Source organism: Misgurnus anguillicaudatus, chromosome 2 (assembly GCF_027580225.2).
Source record: "Misgurnus anguillicaudatus chromosome 2, ASM2758022v2, whole genome shotgun sequence".
In the NCBI taxonomy this organism is placed as follows: Eukaryota; Metazoa; Chordata; class Actinopteri; order Cypriniformes; family Cobitidae; genus Misgurnus; species Misgurnus anguillicaudatus.
This window is the reverse complement of record NC_073338.2, coordinates 35167776-35182613: the sequence shown is the minus strand read 5'-3', so window position 1 is coordinate 35182613 and position 14838 is coordinate 35167776. Positions and strand designations below refer to the sequence as shown.

At 37.1% G+C, this 14838-nt stretch overlaps 3 protein-coding genes across 3 annotated transcripts; 1 reads left to right on the top strand and 2 right to left on the bottom strand.

Annotated features, from left to right (window-relative positions):
* Positions 1 to 2: 2 nt before the first annotated feature.
* Positions 3 to 3760, bottom strand: uck2b (uridine-cytidine kinase 2b). Its single transcript, XM_055202911.2, has 7 exons — positions 3601 to 3760; positions 2253 to 2412; positions 2017 to 2113; positions 1711 to 1853; positions 1534 to 1631; positions 1378 to 1426; positions 3 to 1184 (listed from the first exon to the last, which is right to left on the bottom strand). The coding sequence occupies exons 1-7, from the start codon at positions 3703 to 3705 to the stop codon at positions 1051 to 1053; spliced, it is 786 nt and encodes a 261-aa protein (XP_055058886.2). The 5' UTR covers positions 3706 to 3760; the 3' UTR covers positions 3 to 1050.
* Positions 3761 to 4016: 256 nt separating this feature from the next.
* aldh9a1b (aldehyde dehydrogenase 9 family, member A1b) lies at positions 4017 to 10756 on the top strand. The gene is made up of 12 exons (XM_073854374.1): positions 4017 to 4152; positions 4451 to 4647; positions 4834 to 4979; positions 5092 to 5221; positions 6029 to 6163; positions 7144 to 7340; positions 7832 to 7972; positions 9017 to 9205; positions 9291 to 9378; positions 9536 to 9677; positions 9778 to 9890; positions 9971 to 10756. The coding sequence occupies exons 1-12, from the start codon at positions 4112 to 4114 to the stop codon at positions 10063 to 10065; spliced, it is 1614 nt and encodes a 537-aa protein (XP_073710475.1). The 5' UTR covers positions 4017 to 4111; the 3' UTR covers positions 10066 to 10756.
* On the bottom strand, positions 10455 to 14315 carry zte38 (zebrafish testis-expressed 38). Its single transcript, XM_073854376.1, has 12 exons — positions 14159 to 14315; positions 13924 to 14065; positions 13780 to 13843; positions 13657 to 13693; positions 13550 to 13570; positions 13426 to 13452; positions 13282 to 13349; positions 11571 to 11719; positions 11144 to 11379; positions 11005 to 11047; positions 10894 to 10937; positions 10455 to 10809 (listed from the first exon to the last, which is right to left on the bottom strand). Exons 1-12 carry the CDS (start codon positions 14207 to 14209, stop codon positions 10753 to 10755), a joined length of 939 nt encoding a protein of 312 aa, XP_073710477.1. The 5' UTR covers positions 14210 to 14315; the 3' UTR covers positions 10455 to 10752.
* Positions 14316 to 14838: the final 523 nt, after the last annotated feature.

The following is a 14838-nucleotide window of genomic DNA, read 5'->3' as shown; positions in this document are numbered from 1 at the left end:
TGTTTATTTTTAATCATTTTATTTGATTCCCACCATAACAAATTACCTGTCAACATAACCAACTGCATTACCAAAAAGAGGTCATCTGGTAAAAATTCAAGGTACAAAAACGGATCACATGAGTGCGAGGGGCATTTTAACCACTTAATAAAATATGCTTCAAGTAATTCCCAGTGTTAAAGCATGGTTTACGTGCTAAATACAGTTCATTTAAATGCGTTGTATATATATATTAGTGTTGAAGATCACTGTATTCTTAGAGGTATTTTACGTTACACATGACAATTTAATATCAGGAAAAATAACCCATAATGTATAATTAGATGTGGGCTATCGTATGGTAACTGAACATACTGGTATAACTTTGGCAAAAGTTTACCATAAAATGGCAAACTAACATATTGTATCTAAAACATTGGATAATTTCTTCTAACACTAAGTAGGAGTTTTCTATAACCCATGTAACACTTTTAAATCACTTACAAAAATGCCAAATTGTGTCATATCATGTACAGAACAAAACAGTATGATTATTTAAAAAATAATCATGTAACAAAGTTGAGATTTAACTAGAAACTAGCGCATCATGATAATAATAATCAGAATGTAACATACATTCTAGTCTACCATACTGTCATCTTTACACAATCACATACAGTCTCTCTCTCAACTCTCACACATATAAAGGGCCTCATATATGAGGTACTAGGGTTTTTTATTTTGCAGATGGAAAACCTACCCAACCTGAGCTCAGACTTCAAGTATTTGTGCCAATGGTACTGTGATAAAAGGTGTCTCTACTTTTAGTCGGACCAAAAACAAAATTCCATATTCTTTTATTTTCTGAGTAGCTGAGAAAGCGGATAGACACACTGACAGGAAAGACTGAGCGTGGAATTAAACCTTCCAAAAACACAGCACCTTCATAACCCTCTGAAAAAATTAAATTAAAAAGTCATTCACCCCTCATTTTTCACTGGACAAAAGGAATGCCCACAGCTATTAGTCAGTCCTGCCCTCTCCTCAATAGAGGGAAGGGCCACAGTGAGGTCAGTGAGGTCTACTGGACTCCGATGTCTTTCTTTGTCTGGGAGTTCCATGGCCGTTTACTGAACCATTCTGTCGTTTAGTGAATCCTCCATTCAGGATATCCTGAATATGCTGCACGATCAGGTTAATAGCCACTGGAAAGAAGGGGTGAGGAGGAAAAGAATACATTTAAAATGCCACATAATCTCTTCTTGCGCATTTAATTAATAAATAATCACTCTGCAATCACAACTACAAATTTTCATTTAGTAAATCCGAGTTTTTAACAAAAATGATTCAAAAAGTCTTTTTGGTGTTTCTTTACTCTTCATTTGCAAAATTACTTACCAAGGTTGTCAGCTCCACGAGGGATGATGACATCTGCATACTTTTTGGTCTGCAAATACAAACGATGAATGTATTAATATTCCTTTAGAGTCACCAAGGTATAGATATGAAATCGATAATCATCTGACACATTTCAAGTCATATGAAGACACTTACTGGAAGACAGAACTCCTCAAAAGCTGGCTTTACAAAGGTAATGTACTGGGTCAAAACCTGCTCCAACTCTCTGCCTCTCTCACTGATGTCCCGCAACACTGACATTAAGAAAATACACAATTAGTCTACAGGAAAATATAATATTTGTGAGACTACCTAAAACTACTATCTATCTACCTCTTCGTGAGAGTCTCGTGTCAGGGTCGGTGTCCACAAACAGCTTCATTTGAAACAGGTCTCGAATCTCTTGCGAGTAAAACATGAGAATCCCCTCAAACAGAACCACATCTGCTGGGTATACGGTCACAAACTCATCCTTCCTGTAAAAGGTTTGGAGACCACATGACTCATCGAATAACACCTAAATCAGTGATTCACACATTATTTACATGCTTTATCAGAGCGCCCAAAATAGCCGTCCGTTTAGGTCACAGTAGATATTTGGCTTTGTAATCAACACTTCAAAAACACAGACATGCTCACCTGGAATGGGTAACAAAGTCATACACAGGGATGTGCAACGTCTTTCCCTGAAGGATATCATGCAGGGTCTTCATGATAAGTTCACTGTCAAAAGCATCTGTGTATGATACAAACAATGAATCCTAAATTGAGTCTGCACTGGATTTATATGAACGTTAAAGAACCGATTCATTAATGATCTGACGAGTTTAAACGCACACCTTATTTTCTCTTCAATATGAACACAGAGGTCATACCTGGGTGATCAAAGTTAAACTGGCCCTTGAGTGCTTTGGCCTTCTGTTCAGGTGTAAGTGCCTTGTAAAAGCTGTCTTGACTCAGGATAACCACCTGGCGTTGATGATGGTCAATTTTATTCTGTCCCAACAGCTCCATGATCTTCTCACATACTGAAGACTGAGAAAGTGAGACAGAAACTTTCAAATGCTTCAATTTCTTGCACATAACACTATTATTTAAGCTTGAATTAAACATTGAACACTTGGTTCTCTGTGTATGCTAATTACAACTTTACTGGCTTTATTTGGGAAACAAATGATTATAAAAAATTAGATATCACTTATATTTACACAATTAAAAGCCATGTCACTTCTATAAAATTAACATTTAGGTATAGGAGACATTTCCATAAGAAGCTCTCGAGGCATGTGCTCAACACATGTGAGGTGGGTGCCCCATGTAAGGGCATTTAGCAGGGTACATGCCCTTCATAGACCACTGCGCCACACAGGTTTGCTGTAATAAGTCAGGATGAGCGACATGCAGTGTTATTTTTTCTGAAATAATGTGCTTAAATTTGCCAAATGAAAGTCTTTTAATACAGTTCAGATAGTGGTTTTTTTTTGCCGATGAACAGAATCCTCCATAAAGGACAGGCACGGTTTAATAAGAAGGGTTTTCTAGAAAGGGGTCTGCGTGGCTATGTAAACTATGACGTCATTGTCCCGCAACTTTTCTTTCGCTTTCATCGAGACGTGCGTTTAACAGTGATAACAAGCCAAACATTTAAAAAGGAAACACGATTAGAAAACAAACGATTATCTGGCAACGTAAGCATACGAGTCGGATACTCGTGGTCGTTCAGACAAACCATAGCATGAAACAATACTTCAACCTGCTACGCCACGTGGAGCTAAAACATGACGTTATCGAGAAAAATAAACAGTTAACGTTAAATCTTATAAAAATCTGGACAGATTTAAAATGAGATTGTAACAGTAGACTAAAGTTTGCTAAGGGCGTGTTGCTAAGTTCAAGTTATCTTCGAAAATTCCGATAGTGTTTATAGATATGAATGACAAGAGACTTACTCTGGCACTAAACATAAAAAATATTAAGATTTTATACGAGGTATTAATGTTATATCCAGTATGATATAAGTTTGGGGCCAGTAAATGAATTTTTAAATAAAAGTAGACGTCGTATTTTTAAATAGTTTTTTTATATTTCAGTATGATTTGACAAAAGCCACGCGGTCAGGGTAACGTTAGATATACCGACACCTGTGAGTTTACATAATTAAAAACCGTAACCCGTATGAGTATAACTGATAGTAGATACAGTTACTTATAAATAAACTCAAACCTTTCCACTGGCGGTGCCTCCGGACACACCGATGAGGAAAGGCTCTCGTATGGTATGGCCGTTCTCCTCTCTGCCATTAAGATCTGTTTCACTGTCGCCAGCCATGCTTGTACTGGAAGTAAACGCGTATGTGCCGCTATTCTACACTCATCGCCCCTCCTCCACTTACTGTCCCACAAAGAAAATAATAAATGGTACCGAGCCCGTCATATAAAATTCAAAATGTTTTAATTTTTTATTACTTTCACATTACTATAATGAATATTTAGCCAACAATTATAGTAATCAGGTTTAAACAATGTCGTATTTATCTTTAATGCAACATGAAACCAAGAATTATCACGATTTAAAAGTTATGGAAATCCCATGAATCATTTCCGTAATAACATAATTTTTTTTAAATTGAAACATAAATAAAAATTTCTTTTATTTGCGGAAACAGAACGACGTAATCCCACCAAACCAATCAGAGTGTATCTCATACATTAGCCCCGCCCAAACACGATCGGCCATGGCTGAGCTGATCCGCACACTACAGATATGCTGCAAAAGGTGAGTTCAGCGCTTTGAGCAGAGTTTTTAACTGTAACTGTTTATTTATACTAACCAACTAGCTTTCTGTGTCAGTTTTTAATATAACCAGAAATCTGTTCCAGCATTTAGCGATTTTACAAAATGTTATCGCGATAAAGTCATATTGCACATTATTCTGCATTTGCAATTTTTTATGAATAATCATTGCTCTGCTTTTTTATGTCTAACGTTGTGCTCGTAACTACAATTTTAATGTAATTTCCTTATTTTTAGTACAAAATCTGAAATGGTCTTGTTTGTCAACATCCCCCAACAGATCAAAGTTCATGATGAGTATGCCCCTGTTGACCAATCTACTGACCCCTGGTCTCCGGGCCCTGCATTGCACTGGGACTAGAAGTGCATCTACAGGAACTCTTTCTTTAAAAGATCCTCTCAACTACTGGTGTGGTAACCGAGTCAACCTCAAAGATGTGAAAAATAAATCTGATCCTGTATATGAGCCTGCAACAGGTAATGTGCATGGAAAATCCCTTTTTTCAACCCCCACCCAATCAAACTTTGACCTATAACATGATCAAAATCCCATTTAGCTTTACCTGTACCTTTTACTGTTGATGTCTTTAATGCAGTCCCAAATTCTTTTGTGTCGTGTGCAACATTAAAGAACGTCTTAATATGTGTGTGTGTGTATAACAGGTCGTGTCCTGTGCCAGCTGCAGGCTTGTGGGGCAGCAGAGGTGGATGCAGCTGTGAGAAGTGCCAGTGCTGCTTTCACCGACTGGAGTAGATTGGCTGGCATGGAAAGAGCTAGAGTCATGCTAGAGGCAGCTAGAATCATTGAGGTATAGCTCTCGATGCATTGATCATTTTAGCACATTCCTTCTCTGATAGTTTCATTATTATAGTATCACATGGACCACTGAGCCTAATCATTTTTCCTACTGTTGAGGACAGAAGCGACGAGAAGAGATTGCTGAGTTGGAGGTGATTAATAATGGGAAGTCCATCACAGAAGCCCGTCTGGATGTGGACTCAGCCAGATTATGCATTGAGTATTTCGCAGGACAGGCTACCACCCTTTCAGGTAAATGTTATTCCTTTTAAATTCTGTGATAAAACACTGCATTATTATAAGTTTTATTTGCATAAAATGAACAGTTATGTATTTTGACCAAAGTGAGAATCTTGGTCTCGTCTTGGAATCGACTGCACTTTTACGCGGTCTCGTCTCGGTCTCAGACAAAGAGGACTCGGAATTTTATTTCAAGACCGGTCAAGACCACAACTGAAGGCACATCACAATTTTTTTTTATCATTAATTTTATGCAGTTTATTCAGGTTTGGCATATGACATTGGGAGAAAATTAAACAATGCCAATGACAATTTTTCTAATTGTATTACTAAAAACACCTGCATTGTGTTAAGTGGATGGCAAGCCATGGAAAGACAGTTCAGAATAAATGGTTAAGTTGATTTCAGCTCTTTAGTGTTTGTTCATTTTTATTTGCTTATAGACAAAGATAAATTCCCACATATCTGCAATGCCTTTGATTATTTGATCAACTTCTCTGATAGCGCACACACACACACACACACACACACACACACACACACACACACACACACACACACACACACACACACACACACACAGTACCTTATAATATGCATCTTCCAGATTTTATCATAAGTGTTTTAATGCAGTGGCTTGCACTGGTCTTGGTCTTGACTTGGTCTCGGTTTGTCTTGGTCTTGGTCTTGAATTGGTCTCGACCCTTTAAAGTCTTGGTCTTGTCTCGGTCTCGGACTGTCTTGGTCTTGGTCTTGGTTTAGGTGGTCTTGACTACAGTACAACAAGAATGTTAAACACCATTTTTTTTTATTTCTCAGGTCAGCATGTTCAGTTATCTGGAGGTTCGTTTGCCTACACACGTCGGGAACCACTCGGTGTGTGTGTAGGGATAGGAGCCTGGAATTACCCATTCCAGATTGCAGCCTGGAAATCAGCCCCTGCCATCGCCTGTGGTAATTTCTATTAATGTGGTTTCATGTTAGCTTCTGTTTCTCAACTACTAGAGTCTGGACACTTAAATGTCTTGGGCTTAATTTCCATAATATATGCATACTGATGACTTATATCTTGAGGCAGTGCAAACCATTGTTGATAAAATGTGATCAAACCCATAGATATGTATATAAAGGCTAGATGGCTCAAGGCGGACTCCCTAACGGCATCACCTGGCGGCCATCTTACGACAGGGCGCTCGCTCACTCGTAGCATTGAGTTTAATGGTGCAGGTACTTTTAAATGACCATAACTTGCTCAATTTTCTACCGATTTTCAAACGGTTTGGGTTTTTACAAACGTTATTAACGTGGCTATAATCCTGGATGCTTTAACATGTTTCATGAATTTATTTTTTATTTTTAGTATAGGTATGCAGTCTCATAGGTACATCTTTGACGTTTATAACAAACCAAACCGTTTGAAAATTGGTAAAAAATTAAGCAAGTTATGGTCATTTAAAAGTACCTGCATCATTAAAACTCAATGCTACGAGTGAACGAGCACCCCGTGGCAAGATGGCCGACAAAAGGCGGACGTTGCACTCAATTGGCCAGCAGCGCGGACGAGCCATCTAGCCTTTATATACATATCTATGATCAAACCCATGAACTTTTGCACATGCCAGGAACATCTCATGCCACACCTTTATTGAAGAATGTGGCAATTGAGCCTACCTTGGCACATTTCCACTGTGTTTAAACCTGTCATTGTTACTAGTGTTGTTAGGTAGCAGAGATATGTTTTTTCTAAAGTCTGATAATAGAGACCTCTATTATAAGCAAAGGCAACTGGTAATGTTCCCAAAATCTGCTGCTTTCACTTTACACCAGAAACTCTTTAAAGCTTTTAAACTACTCACTTTATTCACTTTCCAGCTGTTCTTGAACAGGCAGCTGCTCGCCGCTTTCTTTACGGTTTACTTTTAAATCAATTGTAGGTAACTCCATGGTATTCAAGCCATCACCATTGACCCCAGTCACTGCAGTGCTGCTGGCTGAGATTTATTCACAGGCTGGGGCTCCAGAGGGTCTGTTCAATGTGGTTCAGGGTGGAGAAGAGACAGGATCTCTGCTGTGTCATCACCCGTCTGTGGCTAAAATCTCCTTCACTGGAAGTGTGCCCACTGGCAAGAAAGTAAGCGGACTGGTGTCACCCAAGTAGATACTTGAACAGTTAATGAATGTGAAAAACAAATCCATCTTCCACACATCCAATATTTTTTTCATTGAAATTCATTTCTGTATTCATATTCCTTCATTTAGCCATTATGTTTAAGTATCATACATTATATTATGTTAGGTTAATGCAGTCACAAAATAAACCCTGACCATAAGAATGCTGATTCAATGTAGAGATTGTTCAGTATCATTCTCACTGTGCTTACTTTGTGATAATGGTTGCTGCACCTCATTCAGCTCATTGTGTGCCTTTTGGCCAAATAAATAAATGAAATGTTGATTTGAGTTGAAATGGCAGGAGAATATCACATGTTAATCTATTTTAAATGGAGAAAATTTTTAGTTAGGTAAATCCATTAAATCTAAGTTTTGTTATGGATGCTGTCCTGGTTTGCACAATTATTCTTGCAATCATTTAAGTAATTAAATGCATGTTTTTCTCAAAAGATAATGGAAATGGCTTCAAGAGGGTTGAAACCAGTGACGCTGGAGCTTGGTGGAAAATCTCCGTTAATCATCTTCGAGGATAGTGACCTAGAAAACGCCATCAGAGGAGCACTGATGGCCAACTTCTTGTCTCAGGGCCAGGTACTGCTAGTTGAAGATTTATATAATTGTGTATGTGATAAACATAATCTTGAACTATATTAAAGGGACACTCCACTTTTTTGGGGGCAAAATACTTGTTTTTCAACTCCCCTAGAGTTAAAGGGGGGGTTCAATGGTATTTCAAGCATTCTGACTTATTGACAGAGTTATATAGTTGTTTCCTCATGCTAAACGTAGGCAAAGTGTCAAAAAAGCAGTTGGACGTGTTACAGAGTATTTCTGTGCCGAATGCACTTCGCCATTGAATCTGATTAGTCCATTAGCATTGTGCCTAAAATATAACCATTGCTATTTTTCCTATTTAAAACTTGACTCTTCTGTAGTTACATCGTGTACTAAGACTGACAGAAATTTAAAAGTTGCAATTTTCTAGACAGATATGGCTAGGAACTATACTTTCAATCTGGCGTAATAATCAATGACTTTTCTGCCGTAACATGGCTGCAGGAGGCGCAATGATATTACGCAGCACCTGAAAATAGTCCCCTGCCATTGAAAGTTACTAAAACTTTTTATTTTTTGTCGATCTTAGTACACGATGTAACTACAGAAGAGTCAAGTTTTAAATAGGAAAAATAGCAATGGTTATATTTTAGGCGCAATGCTAATGGACTAATCCGATTCAATGGATTATGCTAAGCTATGCTAAAAGTGGTAGCCCCAGACCCGGAGACCAGCCGAATGGACTCCAAAACGGCAAAAACCAGACGTTCAACTCCAGGGGAGCTGGAAAATGAGCCTATTTTCAAAAAAAGTGGAGTGTCACTTTAAGATTCTGAAGTCAAGTCCAAAAAGGTACACTTGTTTTTTTACTTTAAAGATAATCAAATAAAGGTTATTATTATAATGTTTATTTAACCAATTACAAATGTATTAGCCAATATTACAAAACACTGCTGTTAGAAATGTGTAATATCTATATACACGCACCTTTTATCTACACAGTAATATTTACTTTAATTTACCCTATTTACATTCTTAACATTGCAGTTAACCTACCCGTTTTGTTTTTTCCACTTAAAGGTATGTAGTAATGGCACCAGAGTTTTTGTGCAAAGCTCAATTCTTCCTCAGTTCTTGAAAGAGGTGGTACGGCGAACTAAAGCCATTCAGATAGGAGACCCCCTGCTTGATGAGACTCGTATGGGAGCCCTGGTCAGTAAACCACACCTTGACAGGGTGCTAGGATATGTAAACCAAGCTAGGAAAGAGGTACATCAACCATGGATCTAAAACACATACATGTTTTAATTGTATTGTTTACTAAATGTAGTTTTTCGGACTGTGTGCTTAATAGGGAGCCAGTGTGCTCTGTGGAGGGGAGCCCTTTACCCCTGCTGATCCTAAATTAAAAGATGGATACTACATGACACCTTGTGTGCTTGGTGAGAAAATGTATTGGCTGCTTTGAGTTTGTTTTACTGAAACATTTCTTCAACTGCTCATAGTTTTTGTTTTAAGATCATTGTGTTTAATTCCTTCAGTGTAACCAGAATGAGCAAAAATCCTCTAGTACCTGTACATTGTCATGTATTTTGCTTGCCAATTGCACAGATGACATGACGTGCGTGAAAGAGGAGATATTTGGACCTGTGATGTCAGTATTGTCCTTTGACACTGAGGAGGAAGTTCTTTGGAGAGCCAATGACAGCACGCTGGGTCTGGCTGCAGGAGTCTTTACCAAGTAAAGTGAAAGTCACTTTAATATGTACAACAAACGGTGGTGGTTAGAAAAGCAATGTTGTAATACATTTGTTATTGTTTCTTTGTCTCTCCATTACCAAAGATGTTAAGAGAGCCCATCGTGTTATTGAGAACCTGCAAGCTGGATCTTGCTTCATAAACAACTACAATATCACCCCTGTGGAGGTGCCATTTGGAGGGTACAAGGCTTCAGGTATGAGGTTATTTTAATGAGGTCTGCGTTTGTTGACACTAACAATGAGCGGTCACTTAATTTCTGCTATCTGATTTCAGGTATTGGAAGAGAAAATGGCCAAGTGACCATTGAATTTTACTCCCAGTTAAAGACTGTGGTTGTGGAGATGGGTGACGTGGACAGTCTTTTTTGAACATGAGCAGGTGTACTATATGATTGGACCTAACTGCGGGATCTCAACCTTTAATCAAGCAGTATTAACCTTAAGATTTATGCAGTTCTTGAATTAAAAAAAAAAAGTTAATATTCATCACTAAATAATATATTTGCCCTGTTAATATAATTTATTGTCAAGTAATGACAGTCTGTGAATATTTCATAATCAAGTGCCTGTAAAGATAGATTGATATGATTATTAATGAATGTAAGAGTATTTGATTAGTTACACAGATGGCTTTAATGTGAAGGTTTGGTTTATTTACAAAGCTTTTTAAAGGCATTTCTCATGCTGTGCATATGCAGTGTCTCATGACAGATGATCAATTAAAGAGTTTAGGTAAAAGTGCCCCATGCAACAACAGATATTCTGAAGGACGGTTTATTTTATGTTTGAACTGTAATGAACAACATATAAGTTATCCATTTAACATTTTGTACATGTAGTAAATAAGTCACAAAGCATTCATCACACATTCCTACTCGAGATTTCAAATTCACTACAAATATAAGAAAGAGCAATCCTTAAAAATTAATTATACTAATTATACAGTTAAGAATGTATGTAGTATAAATCAGGTTTATAAACATTGGAATGAACTTATATAAATTCATATTTCTGAATGCATAAGTTACTGATTGCCTGACATTAACATAATGTACTTTAATGTAGAGCTTTCCTCTTTTTTTTCTTTGAGATGTTGTTCCCCCTGCTTTTCCTCTGTGTAATTGAATAGTGGTAAAAAAAAATCAAAACATGTTTAAAAATACCAAATTTATCTTAACAGATATAAAATAATAATACCTTTGCTATAGTTCTTTTGGATATCTTAAACTGCGCAGCTGACTCTGCAAAAGATTATTTCAAGACATTAAACCAAACAAACAAACAAAAACCTCTTGGTAGGATCCTTACCATTCTCAGATGGCAGATCCTGGTCACAGAAGTCTTCGGTCACCTGTCAAAAAACAGCAGAATGACCCTTTGTAATTTGAATCAAGTTTGTCGATCATATCAATGCTATTTATTTATTTAACTAAAACTCTTTATTCACCTCATCTGCTGCTTTGACTTTACAGCGAGCCTGTTTCCCATTTACTCCTCCGTTATCCTGCTGGCCTTCATCCTGTAACTTTCTGGTGCGGCTCTGTGCTGCTGTCACGCGCAACTTCATGGTGTGAAAGCAAGACTGCAGATCACCCACTCTAAAGTGCACTGCAGTTCCCTCGAACCACAGATTGTCATATACACCTGCTTTAAATCCTGGTGGCTCATATTCAGGTGGTGTGACTAAAGATGTAAGGAGACAAACAAAAATGCAGAATTCATGTTTAGATTGCCTGCTATTTACAGCTGTTTACTTCCATTTATAGCCTTTAAAACTCCAATTTCTGTCTAGCATCAGTATGACCAGTCTTTATTTATTGTGAAAACATGTGAAAGCAGCTGTGTTTACTCAAACTTGTAGATGTTTGTCTTACCATCATCATTGTAGTAGAGTTTCATACTGAGGAAAACCGAACTGGGCAAAGCCTCTAGTTTCTGCATGAGCAAAAACAGCTTCCTGATCAGGAGCACTGAAGCGTTCTTAGTGTCCTCCAAGGTCACACTTACTTCCTCATTCTCATTCCTTAAACAAAGAAAACGGTGTATTCCTTTAATATTTTTACACTTAATTGCGGGGTCCATGATTGGTTAAAAACACTTTGAAAAGGGAGTCGGGCCGACTACCAAAACATACTTGTAGCCAATCAGCAGTAAGGAGCATGTATACTAAGCAACGTCGTTGCCTGGGTTGCGTGTTTGTTGGGCGGGTCTATCAAGGTCCAGATTCTATTGGGGTAGGGGCGTGTTTGTTTAAGTGATTTATAATGTCTTCTATAATGATTTCATTTGTAGAAAAAAAAAATCATGAAAAGGTATCGAAAAAACAGTGTGCCTAAAATAAAGACATTTCTCCCATAAAGAATTGTATTGGTATCAATTGCATATTCCCAAATGAATAGAATAGAAAATAATATAATAGTTCAGGTAGACCGGAAACGGAAATAGTCTTATTTCTTTCTGTCTTACGTCAATATTTCTTCAATATGCAATCTCTGAAATAACAGAAACTTGCGTAACACGGTCATAAAGTTTGATAGTTAATGCTAACGTGCAGTATTTTAATTTACGGGGATTTCGTCTGGAAAAATAAGACACCGTGAAAACTGCATGGTTTATATATACATATTTTAGATCACGTTTTTCAGAAAGCGAAGTATTGGCGTAAGAAATAATCTTAAATTGAAGGTACTACACGCATTTAACCAAAACAAAATAGCCTAACTTAGTTGAACTTGAGCGCTGTTTTCAATGATCGCTTTTTGTCATGCAACAGGTAGCTTATGAAGTTCTTAAGCGCGACATTTTACATTCTCCGTTTAGATATTTATTCAGACGTGTATCGGAAACATACAAATGTGCATCACAATTCAGATTAACAAACTATTTAAAAAACATAAAAACACGAAACTAAGGATAAACACAAGCAAGTGAAACTACTGTGCTCAGAAAAACCGCAAAAAAAGTTTGTTTCATACCTTCGTGTCCTCCAAGGTCACACTTACTTCCTCATTCTCATTCCTTAAACAAAGAAAACGGTGTATTCCTTTAATATTTTTACACTTAATTGCGGGGTCCATGATTGGTTAAAAACACTTTGAAAAGGGAGTCGGGCCGACTACCAAAACATACTTGTAGCCAATCAGCAGTAAGGAGCATGTATACTAAGCAACGTCGTTGCCTGGGTTGCGTATTTGTTGGGCGGGTCTATCAAGGTCCAGATTCTATTGGGGTAGGGGCGTGTTTGTTTAAGTGATTTATAATGTCAACATTGACTTTCAGTGATCATGGAGATCACCTTTAAGTGAGTGCACTTAAGTCTTCCAAGACCAATTAACATTTTAACAAACATACTATTGTCCTCAATTTAGTCACTTTGCAGTCGCCAACTGAGAATGTGCAGGAAATGCATTACGTTCATACCACTGAACTGAGAATTACATGACACTGCCATGTACTAACCAGGTCACAATGAAACATGCATACCGTAAATAACAATTTCGAAAACTTTCATTTTGCTTAAGTAGTTGTTCGCCATCACATCCGTGAAGGGCATAAACCGTGTACGCCATGTCCTAAAAATGCTACCTGAGGATTTCCATCAGTGGTCCTTGATCGGAGTATCTGAACTTAAACTGATAGGACTCAATGACATGCTGAAACAAGAGAAAAACATAAGTAACCAAACGGGAAAAAAAAGCCATTTTATAACCTAAAAATAACTAAACTTACATTGCTGTCATCTGGGTTTTTGTGCACCTGCAAATGAAACAGCCATGTTTATTTATATAATGTGTGTTTGACAAAGAGACTCACTTATATACAACAGCATGCACATTTATTTATGCATGCTTACCCCAATAACCACAATCTGGAGCTGTGATAAATAACAATAAAAAAGAGAAATATATTAATTCATAAAATAATAAAAAGACACAATGTATTTCTAAATAGGGGACTTACATATCTTTTCTCTAATGCATCAAAACATCCTATCAGCCTAGAAAGCCAGAAAAATACTGTCTGTATTAATGTATTTGTTACACTTTGAATCATGATTTATTAACTTAAACATGCAACATTTACCATTTAACAAGCTTGCTAGCTCCAGGGCATGAACAGTCCTGTCTAAGAACTTTGATACACAAATCTGAAAAACAAGAATGAACTTATTAAATAAGGCCAATGTTTGTGCAAATTAAGCATTTAATTGCGAAAATAACCCATCACCGTCCATGTATCTTGATCTGTAGGAGTCCTCAGGAAATATTCCCCGCAGATAGGTGATGGAGGATACATCTACAACCATCATCCGTTTGACAAACACCAGGGACTGAGCTTCAGTCTTTAGCTCCTGAAATAAACCGGTCCACTGGGAACCCCAGTAAAAGTCTTAACATCACTGAATGACACGACCTTTAAATACACATACTTTTTTACCCAATGTATTGATTTAGTATCTTACCTCATCAGTCGCTTGTTTGGCTTGAATTTGCTTCTTCTGTTTGGTGTTCATGTTTGAGTTTAACGTTTTCTCCTAATATTAACGTTATCTCCTCAAAAGCTATGATGACATTAAAGAAAACTACTACATACTATTTTCTAGTATCTTAAAAAATTCAGCAAAACGTTAAGTTATAAATATTAGCGTTTATAATTGTTGTAGTCAAGTTCCGTTGAAAGATTATATCGATAACCTCCTGAGGTAAATTACGATGAGCGCTCGCGCCTCTGATGTCAGTCAGTCACGCGCTTTTGGCGGTAAGCGGTGTACACAAAATCCTGAAGGTGGCGCCACAACCTCATAATAACAGATAACAGTAAATACTTTGTAAAACACCTTTTTACGGATGTTGGGAGAGAGAATTTTTGAATATGTTTAATATTAGTAATCACATGAAACATTCATGTACATCATGTGACTGTGGAATGTAAATTCTAATGCCATTTCATGTAACTCCATACGGTGTAAATTGATGTTACCTTAAAAGTAGATTTGTTTTTATGACCCTTATCAAATTATTTCTTGGTGTAACCAAGTGTATTCAGGTTAAGTCACATTAAATTAATTTTGTATAGATTAATTTAGCATATGGAAAAAAAATTGACAAAAGATGTAGATTGCCTTTAAGACATACATGTTTA

Excerpts from the sequence above, each read along its gene's own strand:
- uck2b (XM_055202911.2), bottom strand. The coding sequence starts at position 3,705 with ATGGCTGGCGACAGTGAAACAGATCTTAATGGCAGAGAGGAGAACGGC. Across the intron at positions 2,114-2,252 it reads GTTTAACTTTGATCACCCAG|ATGCTTTTGACAGTGAACTT; the intron begins GTATGACCTCTG and ends TATCATACACAG. Across the intron at positions 1,427-1,533 it reads TTGAGGAGTTCTGTCTTCCA|ACCAAAAAGTATGCAGATGT; the intron begins GTAAGTGTCTTC and ends TTGTATTTGCAG.
- aldh9a1b (XM_073854374.1), top strand. The coding sequence starts at position 4,112 with ATGGCTGAGCTGATCCGCACACTACAGATATGCTGCAAAAG. Across the intron at positions 9,206-9,290 it reads TAAACCAAGCTAGGAAAGAG|GGAGCCAGTGTGCTCTGTGG; the intron begins GTACATCAACCA and ends TGTGCTTAATAG. Across the intron at positions 9,379-9,535 it reads CATGACACCTTGTGTGCTTG|CCAATTGCACAGATGACATG; the intron begins GTGAGAAAATGT and ends GTATTTTGCTTG.
- zte38 (XM_073854376.1), bottom strand. The coding sequence starts at position 14,209 with ATGAACACCAAACAGAAGAAGCAAATTCAAGCCAAACAAGCGACTGAT. Across the intron at positions 13,844-13,923 it reads CAGATCAAGATACATGGACG|ATTTGTGTATCAAAGTTCTT; the intron begins GTGATGGGTTAT and ends CTTGTTTTTCAG. Across the intron at positions 11,048-11,143 it reads AAGTCAAAGCAGCAGATGAG|GTGACCGAAGACTTCTGTGA; the intron begins GTGAATAAAGAG and ends GTTTTTTGACAG.